Below are 18,942 nucleotides of genomic sequence, written 5' to 3' on the forward strand. Positions count from 1 at the left end.
TGTCAAGGTGAAGCCATATTTGCTTACCCTGGTGCAGTGTAACGTAACCCAGAATGACATCTGTGACATGCTTACAAGTTTCTAAAGCTCTTCTGTGTGTAATGTAAAGATCCAACTGTACTCTTCACCTATAGCAAAGCAGTGTCAAGCATGTTGTGACTTTTGGCAAGGTGGTACTCCTGTCACTGTCCAAGAGTCCTAGTCCTTTCCCAGATAACCTGCTCAGGTTAGAAGGTGGGAAATAACACGAAAAATTGCTAGCATTGTCTGTGCACATGTTCAAAATCCTTCTTAACCACTGTTGGAACAGTTTAAGTTGTCTGGGTGCACTTTCACAAATTTGTCCGCTACCCTTGCCAGGCATTACTTGTTACTGTCAGTACTATTTGTGGCAAGATAAAACTACCCCTCTTGGAAAAAGACTTCATGTGAAGATTTCTGTATTTCTGACTTTGATGATCTAAAAATGCTGAAAGTGTCTTTAATTTTAGGAAAAGAAAACTTTTTTGTTTCTTCAAGAATAAGTCTCATTTTGTAGGCCTCATAGGAATAGAATGGTTTCAGCTAAAAAGGTTGCTTTCAGTTTTGAAGGCATCTTTTGTTTTTGGCAAAAGTTGAACATACATTTTTTTTCCGTAGTTGCTGTGGGTGCAAGGGAATAGAGAAGTTATGTTGAAGGCAAAGAGCATTTTGGCCTACTATATTCCTGAATTTCCATTCTTACTAATTGTTGCTGCTTAAAACAAACTTGGGGGTATGTCTGATATCCTTCATTTCATCTAAACTTTTAAGGTACAGTATAACTTGTGCTGTTGAGACGGTGCATCTGATCAGTTGATTGTTAAACCACATTTAAAAATGGTAGTTTGGGTATTCATTTTTAAGCTGGCATTTAAATACTTTATGGCTATTAATGAATGGTAGGTAGAAATCATATGCTTCGTATGATGTGAGACAAGAATGTCTTGTTTATGTTAAAGTTTGTACAGGATTTACTGCACCAAAGAAGTTGAGATGTGCACACTCGTGAGCATATATTGTCTTGTTTGTAGTTGAATATGTGGATTCAGTTAAATTGGTCTGGTTTAATCTTGCATTAGCCCAAGACTAGAAAAATCTAATATAGCTTTAAAACATTGTTTGAAAGAAGGAACAGCTGACTAAAGCAGAGCCCAAGAAAGAAGGATTGTGAAAAGGAAACACATAAAGGGCTTGTTACTTCTGTGATGTTGTACTGCAAAATACCAAATGATTGTGTCCAGTGTGTTGGTTACAGAAGCTGGAACTGATTTGTATATTTTTTTTATGATAATGTTTGATAATGTCAGAATTCCTATCTGAAAATAGATTTAGACATCAAGGAGATGTGCTGCAAAACATAGATTGGGTCATCTTTGGCAAAACACATCACTGCTTGTCTCTTTAGAGCAGGTGCATCTCTTTGCACCTACATTCTTTCAACTAGAGCATCCTAGTTAAAATTTTTCTGTAAGGCTGACTTTACTGGAGAAGATATTCTGCTCTCTAACAGTGGCGTTCAATGGCAATTGTGATTTGTGAGAGTCACAAACCTGTCAGTGTGTACTGCAGAGTGTATACATGGGGGGAACCGCCATTTTCAAGGAAGTGGGAATAAAGCTGTGCAGCTCCCATCTGAGGAAACCAAATGAGGTCCCTGGATTTATGGTAGAAAGGGTATTTGTGGTATCTGACTCAGATTTCACTGGTATTTCTGTGCTACCTACAGACTCTTTGAACTAGACAGTCTGTTTCTTTGGGATACATAGGCAGACAGCAATCCTAAATTGTATACTTAAAATAAGGCTCTGTGAGTATGTTTCAAAATGCAGAACCTGGTCTCTGACTCTGAGTTCCCCTTTACACTTTTCAAAGTTAAACAGACATCCCAGAATAAAAATGTACTTACTGGTTCTAACTTGCAGAAAGTGAGATTTTAACTGTTGCTCTGCAACTGAATGATTACTTCATTTAGTTGTTCAGGTATTGATTGAAAAAATTTAGGGATGTTTCAACAGAATTGTGTAACACCTAGGCTAAGATTCAGAGTTTGAAGAGAAACTGCCTTTGAGCAACTGAAGTTAGTTTCTTGTATTCTTGGATAGCTTCTTATATAGTGTTTCTGAGTTCAAGCTCTGACTTGCATACATAACTGCAGGATTATGCTCCTGGGAATAATTTCTCATAATTTGTTTATTTTATTAAATGTCAAGCTTGGAGCACTTTATTCCCTGGTTTTGCAGGACGACTCTGTGGTAGAAGCTGAAACCTCTGAAATTAGCTACAAAATGAAAGTCAAATAATAAAAGGAAACAGAAAAGTACAGTTCTCATGCAGCACAGCAACTTAGTGGAATGCAAGATTCATTTTGAGCTTAATTTATGATACTTTTTTATTTATTTTCAGGGTCAGATAACACTAATGGATGTCCCTGTATTTAAAGCAATTCAGCCAGAGGTAAGTAGTTCATTGGTTTTGTTTTCAAATTTAAATAAAAAAAAGTTATGCTAGTGTATAAATTCTGGAATTGTAAAGTATAAGTATGTCAGTAAATCTTAATTTTTGTCCCAGTTCGTATAGCTCCAAAGCAGATGGTTCTATAACACAAAAATATCTGGAGCTAATAGTTGCTTGAAGAATGAAGCATCGATACTTAAATATGTTCAGCTAGTGTTAGAGATGAAGTATCTGGGTTTTAATGCTTCTGAATGATAAACACCTTGATTTGACTCTTCTGATCATAATGTCGTAAGTTTCACCTTTGATACCTCATACTATTCCTCATTCTGTCCTGTGTTTCCCTAACTGGTTCATACCTTTTTTGGAAAAAGAAAAATGGCTGTAACATCATCTTGTATCCAAGATGGATGCAATCTGTGGGTATATTGGGATAATATATTGATGTTTTGTGTTCACTATTTTGTTTTTATATAATGCCCTGTTCCTTTCTGATTGCAGCCTGACTTGAACTGATGTTTTCAGAGTCTTCACAGTGTTTATAGTAACTGATGATTTTGTTTATCCCTGTTTCTCTATCATTAGCATTTTCCTGTGGGCATTGTTTTGCACTTTGAAGGGCTATTTTTCAGTTTATTGTCCACTTTATCAGTAGTGTGGTAGTCTCTTCCAGCCCATTGTCACCCTTAGACTGTCATAAGCTGTTTTATTGGTAGCAGGCTTTTGTCATGTCACTCTTGTGGCACATTGAAGAATATTTTGATTCAAGTGGAGAAACCTGCTGAATATCTTGGTTGTGATTATTGATTTCACAGTTTGTGTACCCACAGATTTTTTTTATGTTTCCTTTTGATCTGTACTTGAAAACATTGTCATGATTTAGCTTTCATTATTTCAGCAAGCTATTTCCCAACCCGTGTGGATTTGTATGGGTTTTCTGGTTGTGGGGTTTTTTGTTTTGTTTGTTTTAAACCCTTTAAAGAGCCTCCCATTTGATCTTGCTGGCTTTTTTTTCTGGTCATCCTTAGAGTCTTTTTGATTGGTGTAATATTCTTATCTTGATCTTGTAATAGGATATCTCTTTTTTTTTTTTTTTTTTAAAGCTGTTTTCCAAAACTTTAAAATATTTTACCCTCTTACCTGATTCTTTCAAATATTTTCCTCGTGTGTGTTTGTGTACTTCTTCTTCTAATGTTAAGTATTACTGCTATGTAGGGGTCCCCTCGCCCCCGAGTGCTGAAGTTGAATAAGCCCTGGGTGCTTTTACGAAGTGCCTCATTTCGAGTTACACTGAGCTTCAAAGGACTGGATATTGAAAAATCAAAACACCAATTTAACTAGTTAGGACTTTTTCTAATGATCTGCTGATAAAGAAATTCCACTACTTGAGCTTGATGGTAGTTTATTGTTTGGAGTCTGCTTCCCACAGGGCACAGGATTAGCAGTCAGCAACATAACAACCACAGGGAAACAAGCAAGCAAGTTAGATAGGGCGGCAGTGATCCAGTACTCCATACCTCATAATTTGTTGCTCTTTGAGACACAGGAGGTAGCATTAAGATTATGTTGTGTGAGCAGACCTGCAGAAAGTCTCTGGGAGATGAGAAGAAATGTCAAGAAAGCACATTTAATTTTGTTGGCTGAACTAGCTCATTATTGTAAACCATAAAGCGTAAAAGCAGAATAAAATCATGAAACTTATCTAAAAGAAGAACTGTGAGAGAATAGGTGAATATATCTGGAAAGTAATTATTTTTTAAGAAACCTGTAGGTATTGCATAAGAAAAATTCACATGATGCCTTCACGTGGAAAATATGTGAGGAGAGGTAGCTGTTTTGACATTTCTCAGGTGTTTGCACAAAAACAGTTGAAGGCACTGACTGTGCAAGTATTATCTGTTCATCAGTGCTCCTTCACAGGTAGACAGAGGTCTCTCATCTTGTATCTGATATGCCTCTAAATTGGAAAAGGGGCATACAGGTTAACTCTTGGGTCAGAAGAAGGTAGACACAATTAAAATGTTTTCCTCCTGTTTTGCAAAAGGGGAAAACAGGCATGGAACACTTGGCTTGCCTAAAGGTGTCTTGACAGCAGATTGATTAAGTGGTGCAGGTCTCTGAGTTTCTTTGAAGTATCCACTGTATTCATATCTTGATTCAGCTTGTAAATCTTTACACGTACCTTCATGTGTACACTCAAACAATGTTGAATTTGTAATTAGAAAACAAAACAATGTTGAGCTGATTTCACCTGGATAAAACGGCTTCTAAAATGAGGCTTTAATACATGACTAAAAGGAGTTGATAAAATTGGGGGTTTTCTGTATCAGAGGTAGTAGATGTTATATCTAGAATAAATTTTCACAGCTCTCATCCACATGCATTGTCAAAGATAATGAACAACATCTTTCCCACTGTGCCAAGATTTAAAAACTGGATTTTTATTATAGATTGTTGTAATTCACCAACAAATATTTGTTATACTGGTTGTGAATCTAAGTCTGCTTTCCAAACTCTGTAGGCTAAAGTATGAATGAATATTTTTAGCATCTAATGTGTTTTCAATTGTTTTTGCAGATAAGGGTTCTGAAAGATTTATTCTATGATGCTTAGTTTTTAAAAGAACTGGAGATGAATTTTCACTATCTTTAGGAAGTGTGTGAGCAGTATTCTTTAAATATCACAGTTTTTCTTGAATATCTGAATTACTGTGTTGCATCTTCTCTGTGTTAAAATCTTTTCTTAAAGTATTGTAGGTTTGTTTTTTTAAAAACAAACATCAGAATTTTTACAGTGAGCCAGAAACATGGACTTGAACAGTTACCATGGCTTAGGTAGTATATAGTGACATGATCCTCTGCCTGAGCTTTAAACAGACTGTATTACTCCAGGTGATACTGGAAGCCACCTTTCTTCATCATTAAAAATACCTGCAAGTTATTTCTGAAAAAAAAAAAAAAAAGTAGAAAGAATTCCTGTTTCTTTGTCAATTAATAACTGGGGGATGCAGTATAGGAAATGACTATAATAAAGAACACACCTCTGCTGCATAAACTTTTCTCTGTATGAAAGCAGACAATTTGCATTTTCATTTCTGGGAAACAAAGATGGAGTTCCCCAAGTCAGTCATGATTTCTATCTATTCCTCATGAATGACAAGTGGTGTGTTGGTTTTTGTTTGTTTTTATTGTTGTGGCTCCCTAGAGAACAGTGACTTTAAAGCAAAAACATAGACTTGCTCGGTTGTGCTGCTGGTAGCTATGTTAACATTAACTGCCAGATGTCCCCTTGCAGAACACATTAGCTTGCTTTTATTGGAAAATCTGATTACTTATTTTATGTATTTTAATACATTCCCCAGAATTATTTGTGGATATATATTCACATTGAAAATCTTTACTGGGTTATTGCCTTTAACTTCTTTATCCCCTCTGCTTCACTAGTCTAGTCGGTGGAAAAAGAAAAAAAATTTGCTTATTGAATAGTCATCTTTGCCTGTTCTGAAGTTGTATAATGGTTCTACTATTAATCCTTTCTTTTTCTCTCCTCCTGTTTTTGTAACTTTCACTTTGACTGACATACAAAAATTTTAATAAGCAGCACAGTCTCTCCTTCTGCCATGTAGTACAAGTTATAATTTAAGTGTTCATGTAGTATTTTGTTAAGGGAAATAAAATTCTGTAGATTCAAAAAGGAATAAAAACCAAAATGAATTATAAAGTTAGTTTAGCTTTTCTATTCTTGATCCTAAATCTTTCAGTCCTGCAGCTCATTTTAAATAAATTACACTAAATAAGAAATTGGTAGTTGTAGTGATGTAGCTCCTGTGCTTGAGTTTACCAGAAGACTAAGGAAATAATCCTTGTGAATACTTCAGGTTTGAAACTTGTGGTGGAAAAAATGCAACTCCAGAGGAAGATCAAAGAAACGTGCCTGAATTAGAGTAATGGAATAGGTGGCATGGTCTCTTTAGCAAAGTGTTTTTATAGAAGTGTAAGAATGCTGAATTGCAATTCAGAAAATAAAAGTGCGTGCTTTACTGCAGTAGTGAGTGCAGAGCTGGGTCTGTGCTTGTTAGGAGTGTAGCATAGTTCTCCCCTGCCAAATGCAGTGAAGGCAAAAACCTTGGTGGCTTCTCTTCTGTTGATGGCATCTTAGGGTGGTGGGATGGGCAGTGTCAAGAGTGGTGATTTTAGGCAAGCAAGGTCTAGTGAGGGCAAAGAGGGTTGTGAACAAAAGAGTTTCCTCTGAAGCAGACTGATTAGGTAATAACACTGAGAAACTGTGGACAGGCAGCAGAAGGAAACTACTTTTAGTTTATAGTCAAGAGAAAAGCTGGCTGTACAGGGGAGAGAGGTCTTGCAGGTGAGATGGAGAAGCTGTGTGCAGGAGGTAGAAGAAAAAGTTCATGTTAAAGTAACAAAATACACATACGCATTTGTTATGTCTACCTGCTTTATACTTCTTATACTAACTAAAGGGAGGGGAAAAAGGCTTTCTGAACTCTCAAAAGTCTGTGCCTCTTCTGTGTCTGTCCCTAAGCAGCAGTGTAGGTGTTGGCTTAAGCTGTTGAAGAGTCTGAATTGATAGCACAGGTCCTGAGGGCCTGCGGAACTGTGCCTCAGCACCTCTGTAAAAGGATTTTGATGTATACCTTTCCAGTCAGGAGCAGGATCTTTTGCTTTGCTGTATCCAGTGCTACATTCTTTCACTCAAGAATGCAAATGGAGCTAAAGGATTCTCAGACTTTTTGCCACTAGCAGTCGCAGGGACGTTACTTCTGCTTCTGCGCGGAGCTTCAAGTGTGTATGAAAGAGGATGTGCCTTTGGCCCTGCTGTTTTGGTTGGGACCCCATGTACTCTGGAACCATCTCAGTCCCATACCTGTCTTTTCTCTACTACACCCGTGTATTTTCAAATTATTTAAACCCTCAATCTGTTATGATGTAGTTTTTCTACTAAGTCTCCAGTTGATATCAACTTTTGCCTCCTACCTGCTGTAGTCCTGAGTTCATAATCTTTTTCCCTTCCAAATCTACGAGTCCAGATCTGCCTGTAGCTCTCCCATCTCACTGTATAACTCAACCCTGTGCCTCCGTGTCCTGTTGTACGCTCCACAAATTACTATTTCAGCTTGTGATCTTACTACAGAATCCAAAGATTTTGGGGGAGGAAGAGGAAGGAGAGTTAGTAGAAGAGTGGTTGAAGCAAGTATTGCACGCAGGTGGAGCTGGGAGCTGCTGTGCCTTTGAGGGGTTCGTGTAGACCAGTAGCACATGTAACACTGCTTAGGAGTCAGTGGGCCGCAGGAAAATATGGTGACCTTGTAATACACTTTGAGTGGACGATGACAGAACATTGCTTTTATACAACATTTCATTGGTTTAGCTTTAAGTGGGGCGGGAATGACAGAAACCTGCAGTAATATTGAAGAGTATTCTTCGTCTTTGAAAATTTCTAGTTTCAGTTAGCCCCAGTGGGTTATGCTGTCTTATTGACTGAACTAGATTTTCAGAGTTTTAAACAGTATTTGATATGGTCAACACTGTACAATGAAGTCTTTACCATTTTGTGAGACTGCATGAAAACCCATTTCATTCTGAAGTAAGGACAATAATGTACAATTCTATGTACAACCTTATAGTCAGCCTTAGGCCCAGGAATACAGAAACAGGCTTAAGTCAGGAAAATCTGATAGAAATGTGTTCAGGAGCTATTTCGGCTGCCTTATTGTTTGTTACTATTATTGTTACTGAGTTCCATCTTATTTACCAAAGCATTTATTCTCTGCCAGTCATTGCTTTCCCTTTCCACTCAGGGAAAATATCAGCAAGGTTTTTCTGGAGCAGAATCTTCACTTGTTTAAGTGTCCTGTCAAAACAGGGGAAACATCTTTCAAATAATAATTAAAGAAATATACGTATATGTATATATGGTTCATAGTCTGAGAGTCAGATCTTGCATCTGATATTAGACCTGTAGTATATAAATATAAATTTGACCTTAACATTAATGCTGTTATTTATGTGCTATCTGAAGATTCTTGGCAATGTTTTTTACTTAAAAAAATTACCATTTATGTTGCTAATTGCCTCAGTGCCAGCTAAGCCGGGTCTGTTTCTGGTGCCTGTACTGTGTAAGCCTTTAGATGTAAAGTGCCAGGGCAATGGATAACTTCCGTCTGGAATCATCATTGTTTTTTTACTTGGTGATGAGAATTGACATAGTACAAGGACATGCCCTGAATCATTAAGAAATTACCATGCTTTCTCTAAACCTGAGATGGCAACTAATTTTTTTTCTGCTGTTAAGGAAGTGTAATTATCAGATGCCAGTAAAGATGAATCACCTTGTATTCTCCCAAGTGCAGAGCTGTGATTGTTATTGCAGTGGAAACTGCGGCACTGGGAGTTGCTGAGGGATAGAGAACGTAAGCCAGAGTCTCTTGGGTGGATTCCTTCTGCAGTGGCCCGCTCTGCTTTGCGACAGGAGCAACGCAGGGCTGTGTGGTTGCTTTGTGCATAGTGGTTGAAGTGCAGATAGAAGGAGGTGGGGGTGTGTGTTCCTCTGCTGAACATGCCAGGTTTTGGTGGCACAACTTCCTAGTGAAATTTGAAGGAATGGCCGTAAATACAGAGCTGGAGACTCCGTGTTCTTCCCAGTGCCTGTGGACGGGAGCATCTCAGAGTCTTCCCTAATAGGTACCAGCACACCGCAAACTTCAGTGAGTGGAAGAATTCAAGGTCTCTCTTAATTGGCATGAAACTATTGAGTAGTTTTGAGACATTGGTTGAAAAAATGTTAAGTTCCTGATTAAAAAGAAACAAACAAAAAACCCCCAAAACTTTAGAGCTTAGAATATTCAGATACCAAATTCTTTTAAACTAAGACTGTCTTAAATGGCACAATTATTGGTTACATGTTGAATCATCTTAACTACGTTATGGTAGCTGGATGTATAGTGTGATACTGGTTTCAGTAAGTAGTTTTCAATGTGATAAAACTGAGAGCACTTCGGAGTGGAAGATGTGGAAAGAAAGTATTAATAAATAAAAATTGAAGGCTGTACTTCACTATTGTGGTACTTTAAGCTGTCTCTTTATTGATTATTTTTCTTCTTAGCACTGTGGAATAGGTTCTGTGCTGTATATATTTGCATCTGTAGGCTATTGTATATGACTAGAAGAGTTTATTGGTACATTTACTTTTTTATAATTTCAATTAAAAGTGCTGTATGGAAATTTAAGTGGTAGTAAATACCAGGGAAGATGATGTAGTTGCCCAACTGCTGACCAAGTTTTACAGACGAGTAAGAAGCATTGTACCTTTGTAGTTATAAAGTAATGTTTTTTCAGGCTTTACAAGTAATCTGTTAGATCTCGAGGCCTACAGTTTTTAGGGTGACTTAAGTACAGGAAGTATGTGATTATATTTTATTTTTTTAAGCAGGTCCCCTTGCTCCCTTTCACTCCACAAAACTATTTGCTTAAGTGCTGAGTGTTGTTCAACTTAAAACAGAATTGGCTCCTTTGGAAGGGAAAACTGGAAATAGTGCTTCTTTTATTGTTGCTGCAAAATATTATAATTTTAGTATTTCTTTAGTGCAACATGCCAAGTTAAAATCATGGGATGTGTCTAGATTGCATTAACAAGGTGTATCTTCTCAGTAAACTTTAAATATCTTCAGAAAGCAATTAAAACCAAAAGAATATGCTTCCCTCTCTAGCTCAGATTCACATTTAAAGCAAGGGTTTTTTGTGGCAACAAAATGGATCTTGAATTATTTCACTGGTTTCTAATAAGAGCTGAAGTTAAGAAAAAAAGTCCCTAATCTACAAAAGATTAATTGTAAAAATCTAATCGTTCAAAACAATTCAGAAATTACACTTGTGGAATCTCAATTTACAGAAGAAATTGGAAAAAGTGTAACTATATATTTATTACTTCAGTGTGTTACTGCTCTGTTAGGTTATTTTGAAACTTTTAAGATTTATCTCTCTATATGCTTTTGGCTCTGAACATGGGTTATGCACTAATTTTAAAAAATGACTTTTTTTCCTTATTTTCCCAGGAGCTGGCAAGCTGTGGCTGGAATAAAAAGGAGAAATATAGTTCAGCACCAAATGCTGTTGCTTTCACCAGAAGATTCAATCATGTGAGCTATTTCCAGTGTTATTACATGTACACGTTTAGAAAGTCTGGGGAATTAAGTGTTCTGGCACATCACTTTTATTACTGATCACAGCTGATTACTTGAAAACTTAAAGTATCTGCTATAAGGAGTTCCTTATCTTCCAGCTATAATACAGAAAGACCCAAACAGTATACTGAAGAAATAGCTGTTGTTTTGTTTTAATTAGTATTTTCCTGTTTCATCAATAATTGCTAAGCGGCTTAGTTTTTTTTCCATAAAAGCTGGCTGTCCTTTACATAAAGACAGAATCATCTTTACAGGTTAAAGGCTCACCATACAGGGTTTCTGGAGTAGTAATTAGATCTAATTTCTTTCTATGTTAGTTCAATGTCTTTTGCTCCACGTAGATGTTTCTGGAAATATGAGCTTTTTGTCAGTATGTTTACCTTTTTAAAGTGATTCTGAGCAAACTTGAAAAATTTCAAACAATTTTACTGTACAAATCTTGTTCTTTAACTCTCTCTTTGGCATAATTTTTCAGGTAGTGTATTTGAGATTTATGGCTTTCCTAAAAATTTCTCTGTGTAAAATTAACTTTTAAAATAAGATCAGACTTGTAGCTCTCTCCACACCTAAAGCTGTAGAACTCCAGCTATGTAGTTAGCCAACCAAGTCTCAAAACTGTAATGCTTTTTTTTAAATAATGCCGTATTTTGAATTTCAGATGAAGTAATTCTGTTACCCTCATATATTCTCTTGCAAATGTTTAATAATGTCTCAAACTTACAAGCTTTATTTCAGACCTGTCTTCTGTGCCCAGTCTCAGTTCTACAGACTTTGTTAACCACCTGAAACTCAGACCAAACCTCCAACCATTTAAATTGGTTTTGTTCTATCAATTGTTCTGTACTTTCTCCCTTGCCATTTTTGCTCACATTCAGGATATGACCAAATCTTACTCCTTTTAATCGACAATACTTACAATTGTATTTCTTAACCTTCTAATAAATGAAATGCTTCTCTGGGCATGAGTGTTGGACACTTGCCCGATTCTCCTCTTGACTAAAGAGAAAACGTTACACTGCAAACTTCTTGTGACCATACCATCTATTGAAATCTGCAGGGTTTGGGATGGGGTTTGGGGTTTTGTTGTTGTTTTGGTTTGGGTGGTTTTGGTTTCATGTAGTTGAAATTTTCCTTATCCAGCTTTTGAAGTTTCTCCTTTATTAGACTACATATCCGGCCTGAGGCTACTTTTACACTGATACTTTTTGCACTAATCTCATTGATATGCCAGTGATTCCAACATTTTCTGTCTTGTTTATTCATGTAAGTTGTCTCTTCAAAGAAGCATTTGTTTTGCTGAATATTCTAAAATGTTTTTATAGTAAGGGCCGTGTTAGGCAGTGTACCTCATCAAGGGCCTCACTTCTTGTTTGTTGTTGTATAATGTACTAAAGAACTGCAGGAATTGGCTAAACAGGAAGCTGACTGAAAACATATTAAAGAGTTGGTAAAATATGCTTAGTAGCAAGAAGGAAGGACAGGAAACCTTATTATTGGAATAAATAATCAGCTCTCTGCAAACTGACCATTTGTAATTGCAGAGCTGCTGTTTAAAAATATCTAACCTGTAAAATATGTTAAGGACAGAGGTAAGGAAGGTTTGCCTTCCTTACAGTACAGCTGGCCAGAACCAGGAGGAGATACCTGTACTTTAAAAATAGCAGGTAAAGATCTTAAATGTTGCTAAAATGCTTAACTCTATTGTTAAATAGTGTTTAGAAAACTTCTAAATACAGTATTTAGTATTTTTAGATTATCATATAGGAATCCCATCATACTAGCAAAATCTCATTAGTTTATTATTTTAATCCTATCTTAAGTATCTCCTTATTCACCCTAATAACTTTTTGGTTTCATGACCATTTTAGATTTTAATTTTTTAAAAGGATCTTTCTGTGGTTTACTCTGTGGAACATTTATCAAATCCATTCACTGGATTATTAATTGACAAGTGATATTCTTGTTTTTGTTCAGTCTTAGTTTTTCTAAAAATCTGTACAAAAGTGGCTATATGCGTACAGCAAAGGCAATAAGGAGAATACGATGCTAGAAATACCTGCCTTTTAATAATACGTTTCATCATGATACTTGGTAGTTCTGCTTCCCTGGAAAGCATCGCTAGCTGCTAAAGGGAGCCTTGTGTATTTTCATTACCCCATAGTGCATGCTAGTTGTTGATAGTCATTGGCTATTTCATCTGTCATAATTTCCTTTTTCTACCATCCTTCATTTGTTTCAAGAAACTGTTATTTTTGTTTGAAAGAGAGGTCAGTCTGAAAGAAATTATAAAACTAGGTGACTCTGAAAGGTCTGTAATGTCTTTGTGCTTTTCAGTATGTTTCAATGGACTGAAAGACCTATGTCACTGTTTAAATTTTTTCAGTATGGTAAAGGAGAACCTTGAATAAAACGCAGCACTCAGACAACTGCTCAAAGCCAGTCAATAGAATTTGTTGTACTGTTTCTCTCCCTACCCTCCCTTCCCTTTGGCTTTGCATCTGAAGGCCTCACTAGAAATGATGCAGTCAGAAAGGGCCTAAGACTTACTTATAAACTCGTCCTTTCTGTAGCTTATTTTTGGGGAATGCCAGAAAAGCAATAAACATACAAACAGAATGTATTAGTTCTAAGATTGGTGCCATGACAGGTGGTCTGTAGTTCTCTTTGGATGTCATTTTATTGACATTCCATATAGTGGTATGTACACAAAGATAGCTGCAAATTTTCTTGTCACAAGGTTTAGGTTTGTAATTAAGCCTCACTCCATTTTTGTGCTTTATCTACAGCTGTAAAAGTTGGATGTACCCCTCTGTCAGCTGACAGGTTCCTTCACTGAGAGTATCTTTGCTAATGATGACTTAAGGGCCTTCTTAATATCTTGAAAATTTTTGTTTTCTGTCATCTTTAAGCTCCAACAAAGACCTATCAATACAACAGGATCTGTCCCCGGCTTTCATTTCCTTACTGGGTTTCAGACATGACATCGGCTGCTACAGCAGATTCCCTTACTTAGATGCCTGTTCTTGCTGCTTTTAATGTCTAAAAGAAATACATTGCCAGTAATCTGAATTGTCCTTGGGACACCCTTGAAACAAGAACAGTGGCGAAATCTAGAAGCATGTCTTCACTGTGTCAGTGAGTTTTATGGAGTCACCAGTGCAATCCAGACAGGCCAGTTTGAGGCTCTATTCCATTGATTATCTCCCAAGAAATGAAAAGGTCAGTTTGCTTTGTTTTGTTTTTTTTTTTTTTATAAACAGGCAGCCAATAAGTGCTTGGAGCCATTGCAGTTCACCATTAAATCACCTGGAACAGTTCAAGTAGCTTTTCTTCCTGTTTTTCACATTGTCAGCACTATCATATTCGGATGTTGCAATGCTTAGGCTGTCTCTTGGACTGTATTTACAGCCAAAAGATTTGGAGGCATTTCTAAGTCATCTTTCACATTTCTTTTTGCTCATTTGTTTCTGCTCTCTTTAAACTGTCATTTGAAAAACATTGATATAGAAGTTGTAAGAGCCTGTAGGAGAAACTCTGCCTTGAAGAGTCAAACAATGGGTAATAAAGAGGAAACAAATCCAGCTATTCAATGTCTGATTAGATGCTGGGTTAGTTTTCCTCTAGCCAGATTTTGGGGAAACTGCTGCGTGCAGCTTTGGTGGCTGAGGGACATTACCATTTGCAAGAAGCTCTTCCAAGAAGTTTGCATCAGCCTTTATTCTGGCAGCAAGGGAAGTCATCATTCTTACCTTTGAAGTATAGTGGGACTGGAGAGGGGAGGGGAAGAAGGACATGTATTTTCAGTCACAGGTTCCTATTATTCATGTTAGTACTTCAACTTTTGACTTACTGAGGCAGTACTTTGGATAACTTCTGATGTGGTGTGGGCCTGCGGTTCCAAATGCGTCACTGCGGAGGACTCATTTATTCCAGTAGTACTGTTGTATTTAGATTCACCGTTCTTTCCGGAGCAGTGAAACCCGAGAATTCCTATGGGATAGGCAGTGGCAGCTGGGAATTGCCTTCTTAAGGCAAGGTGGAGGAAGCAATTTTCATCTCCCTTTCCTGGTTTGCCACCTCGGTGTTCAGTTCTTAGCCCAGGTGCTTGCTCAGCTGAGTGTAGTTCCTCTTGGGCACCTGCCCCACTTACCTGGGGATTTCTAATTAGGAGAATCATTGTGACTTTTGGCTTTATCAGGCCTGAATACTTTTCATCAAACTTTTGTTAACCTTTAAAATTTCACTGGGTTTAAATTATGCATCGAATTATGCTGTTTCCTTTTTCCCCTAACTTGCCAAAGGAAAACCATGAACAGCTCTCACTTTCTAAGTAAAGAGAATATTAAATCACTAACAGCTGCTTCACAGCAAATTGATCTGCTGATAGCATTTTGGAAACAGTAATGATTATGTGCAGTTGATTGCAGTCCACTGAGGATGAAGTAGTGTATTTTCAGCATCAGTTATGTGATAATTATATGTGGTGCCTGTAAAAACAGATCAAGTTCAGGGAAGAGAAATCAATTGAGTCATTCCATGCCAGGACTCTTTTATTATTGAAGAATACATTGCTATGTGCTATTTCATAGATCTGCACATCTACTATTGAGTATTGGTTTTAAATATGTATTTTCTTCACATAATTTAAAAACTAAGATCTCTGCCTTTTTCAGCTTTCTTCTGAAAGTTAGTTGTATACTTGCATGCTACTGGTGTAACTGGTAAATCTGTTGGTGCAAAATTGTCAAGTTTGTCTACTTATTAAACTGTTGTTTTCTACATTTGAAAATAAGTGTTTATCATAAATTTGAAAAAAATGAGCTGTATACATTTTGAAGATTGCTGTTAGGCATTGATATGAAAGCATTTTATAGTTTATGTAAAGGTAACAGTTGTTCTGGTTAAAACATTATCTGTATTAAAACCCTCTTAAGATTTTAATTTAAATGGGAGTGGAACTGTACTGCCACAGAGCTTAAAACATGAGAGAAACTTGTCAACTAGACTGAATACATTGGAACGATTTTAAAGCAAAAGGTCCTATTTGAAAGGCAAATATTGTTTTACTAACTCTGAGGTTTTTTTGTTTTGTTTTGGTTTTTTGTTTTGGTTTTTTGTTTTGGTTTTTTGTTTTGGTTTTTTGTTTTGGTTTTTTGTTTTGGTTTTTTGTTTTGGTTTTTTGTTTTGGTTTTTTGTTTTGGTTTTTTGTTTTGGTTTTTTGTTTTGGTTTTTTGTTTTGGTTTTTTGTTTTGGTTTTTTGTTTTGGTTTTTTGTTTTGGTTTTTTGTTTTGGTTTTTTGTTTTGGTTTTTTGTTTTGGTTTTTTGTTTTGGTTTTTTGTTTTGGTTTTTTGTTTTGGTTTTTTGTTTTGGTTTTTTGTTTTGGTTTGGTTTTTTGTTTTTATTTTCTTTCTGTTTTGGTTTGGGTTTTTTTGAACAGAAAACAACAAATGCAAGCATTAGGTAGGAGAGGAATTTTGTCTTGAATACTGTAGTGTTGCTAAGTTGCAGTAAAGAGTGATAGTGAAATTTTACAAGGGTTATCAGAAATTTAAAAATGGGATGGGGAAGAGGTTAGCATGCTTCCTTTGGAAACAAAACAAAGACAGAGATTCTACCTTAGCTGTCATGATGGAAGGTCAGTACTCTTTGGTTTAGATTATATGCTTTTTGTATAGCATATCAGAATGTTTTTAACAGATACTTGGAAGAATGATCCAGAAATTCTATTAAAGAGTCTTGAATTTGCCTATCTACTAATTAGCACAGAAAGCACAGTTAGTTATGGTACCAACAACTATGAACAAAAAGCACCAGCATAACAAAATTAGTATTTCAGATAAGGCAGCATGGGATAATTTAAAAAGCTTAAACTGTGGTTCAAGGAAAGTTAAGCATGTTTTTCTAGGTTGACCTTAATGGGAAAGAATTTAGATCACAAATATGTCAAGGACTAAATGCTGTCTTGAGCTGGTTTCAAAGGCATTGATGCCCAAAGGCTGTGGGTCATCTGATTGATATTGGTGGGGCAGTGTGAGAAATAATAACATTTAAATTCACTGAGAGAAGACTTGAAGCAAAATAACCACAGAATATGTATGGAACAAATATGTATGATTTACATGAAGAATAAACCTGGTTAAAATTAAAAAAAAAAAAGTGGCCTATTGAAACAAAAGGGTTTATTTAAATTCTTTATTTTTCAATATTTGGAATACATTAGATAATAGTGCAGTCTAAAGATACCAGTGAAGAGACAAGACCAGCTAAAACCCAATGTCAATGCCAGTAAAAACACATTAGAGAAGTCGAGGTGGTTGGAGTGGAAATGATGAAGTATGTTTAATTCTTTATCTCCTGCTACTCTGTCACTGAAGGGACTGAATGGCTCTAAGCTTCAAAGAAAGTTTTGCATTTTGTTCTGGTTTGTTTTTCCTGCAAGTGCTTGGAAGCGTTGAGACTGGGTCTGGCTGGGACTGGGACAGAAACCAGACTTCCTTGGGTAAACAGGAGTACTTGTGCGGCACCGTGCTTGTGTCACTGTGATACTAATGAACTTCCAGCGGAGTCAGGGCCAACATAGTAAATTGATTGTTTTTTCATCCTTATGAAAATGATTGAGCGTTGCTCTGTATTTTGAGCAAGTGTTTCAGAGTCCGGCCTACCACAAGCATTCTCCTATTACATCAGTGCTCTGTTAACTTGAGACCGAAGAGATTTGGGATTTTAAAGCACATCAATAAGCGTGGTGTCTCTACCTGATTCCTTATAACATGAAAATCTATGTTCAAAATTTAAATTCCCTTGATCTTCAAAGGGAACGCATCTCCATATCAACTCATCAGTCAAGGGAAAGGTTGATTTTCTCAAGCTGTGTAACTGCATCAGAGCATCAAACTGAGGTTTAACTTTTTAACAGTACTTCAAAATATAGTCAAAAATACTTCAGTATTTACATATTCAGTACTTATGTATTTTATAGTAATGCTGTTTGCACAGGATCATTTTTTATATTTGTCAGGGTAACAGTTTATCTGCAGATAGTTTGCTTCAAAAAAAAAAAAAAAAAATCCAACAGAAAAAAAAGGAAGGAAAAAGAAAACTGAGCTCCATGGCTACATGGCTACTTCTCTCCTGGCTAATACAGCCTTAGACAAACAAATCAAAGGCTGTTGTTATGCAAGATGTTTGTGAGGTTTTTTTCCTGTTTTGTTTTGATTTTGGGGGGTTTTTTGTTTTGTTTTAATTCTTCCATTTTTTGGTTCCAAAGGGCTGGTGTGTTTTGACATTCCAGTTCTCATCAGATCACTAATTTCACTGAAAATGTAATAATTTTGGAGGTGTGGATATTCTGTATAAAGAGCTGTCATACTGTACAAAGTGAAACAGAATAAACAAGATAATTCATTTTTTAATTAAAATTTGGGGCAGGAACCTGAATACATATGCAGTGTTAGTTTACAAGAAGTAGTTTAGCATCACTCTTAAAATGCAGCATGACAGGTTGAGAGATGTTTATGTATGAGAGCACACATTTCTTCATACAGTTTTCAATAGTTTTGTAAACAGCAGTCATGCTATATCTTGCTAATAGTTCGTTTTTCCTAACTTGTAGTGGACACATGAATAAAAGCTACAGTATTTGTTACATTTTCTAATTTTTTGTTACTGTTCTATTACAGTTATGAAGGTGTTTATTTTCGTTCTTCTTTGTACTAAAGTACATGAGGGCAGAGGGTGTGGGGGGAGCAGAGGAGAGATTAGAATTTAGACATGTTAACTAAACATTTTCAAAGTATAGCTTTTATGAAGCATTCATGTAACCACAGAATGCAGCAACCATCCTTTATACCATACTGACTATAACAGCGATTTTTATACAACAGTGACATTACTCCTGTAGAACTTAAGAAATTAGTATGGTAGTGTATTAGTATATTAGCAGTTAATTGGTGTAGCCAGCATTAAGAGTGCAAACCATAAACACTAGGTTATAGCAGATGTTTCCTACCTTTTGTTCCCATTTTGTTCAGGGGATATTGATCTGATAATTATTTTTATTCTGAGGTGTTGAGAATTTGGAAATGTCAGTGAACTGTAGTTGAAGCTGTTCAAGTCATCTGAGAATTGGATAGTGCAGCTTTGAAGCTGTGGAAAAGTAAAGCCAAAGGATATAACTTAAATTTTAGTTTTCATATTCCTTCATTTTGTAGACTTGCCTAATAAAATTTCATCATGATTTATTTTCTTGGGAGAACTTTGTTTGAAGT

General features: G+C 36.2%; 1 protein-coding gene across 10 annotated transcripts in view; it reads left to right on the forward strand.

Moving 5' to 3' along the window:
- Window positions 1-18,942, forward strand: part of RALGPS2 (Ral GEF with PH domain and SH3 binding motif 2) — a 137,751-nt gene that overhangs the window by 49,325 nt on the left and 69,484 nt on the right. For all 10 annotated transcript variants that reach the window (XM_042805170.1, XM_042805172.1, XM_042805193.1 and 7 more), the window contains 2 exons: window positions 2,425-2,475; window positions 10,547-10,630. In XM_042805170.1, the coding sequence (XP_042661104.1) occupies window positions 2,425-2,475; window positions 10,547-10,630 (135 nt within the window). The remainder of the gene's footprint in view (window positions 1-2,424; window positions 2,476-10,546; window positions 10,631-18,942) is intronic.

This window comes from Tyto alba, unplaced genomic scaffold, assembly GCF_018691265.1.
Source record: "Tyto alba isolate M040663 unplaced genomic scaffold, T.alba_DEE_v4.0 Super-Scaffold_1000006, whole genome shotgun sequence".
Taxonomy (NCBI): domain Eukaryota; kingdom Metazoa; phylum Chordata; class Aves; order Strigiformes; family Tytonidae; genus Tyto; species Tyto alba.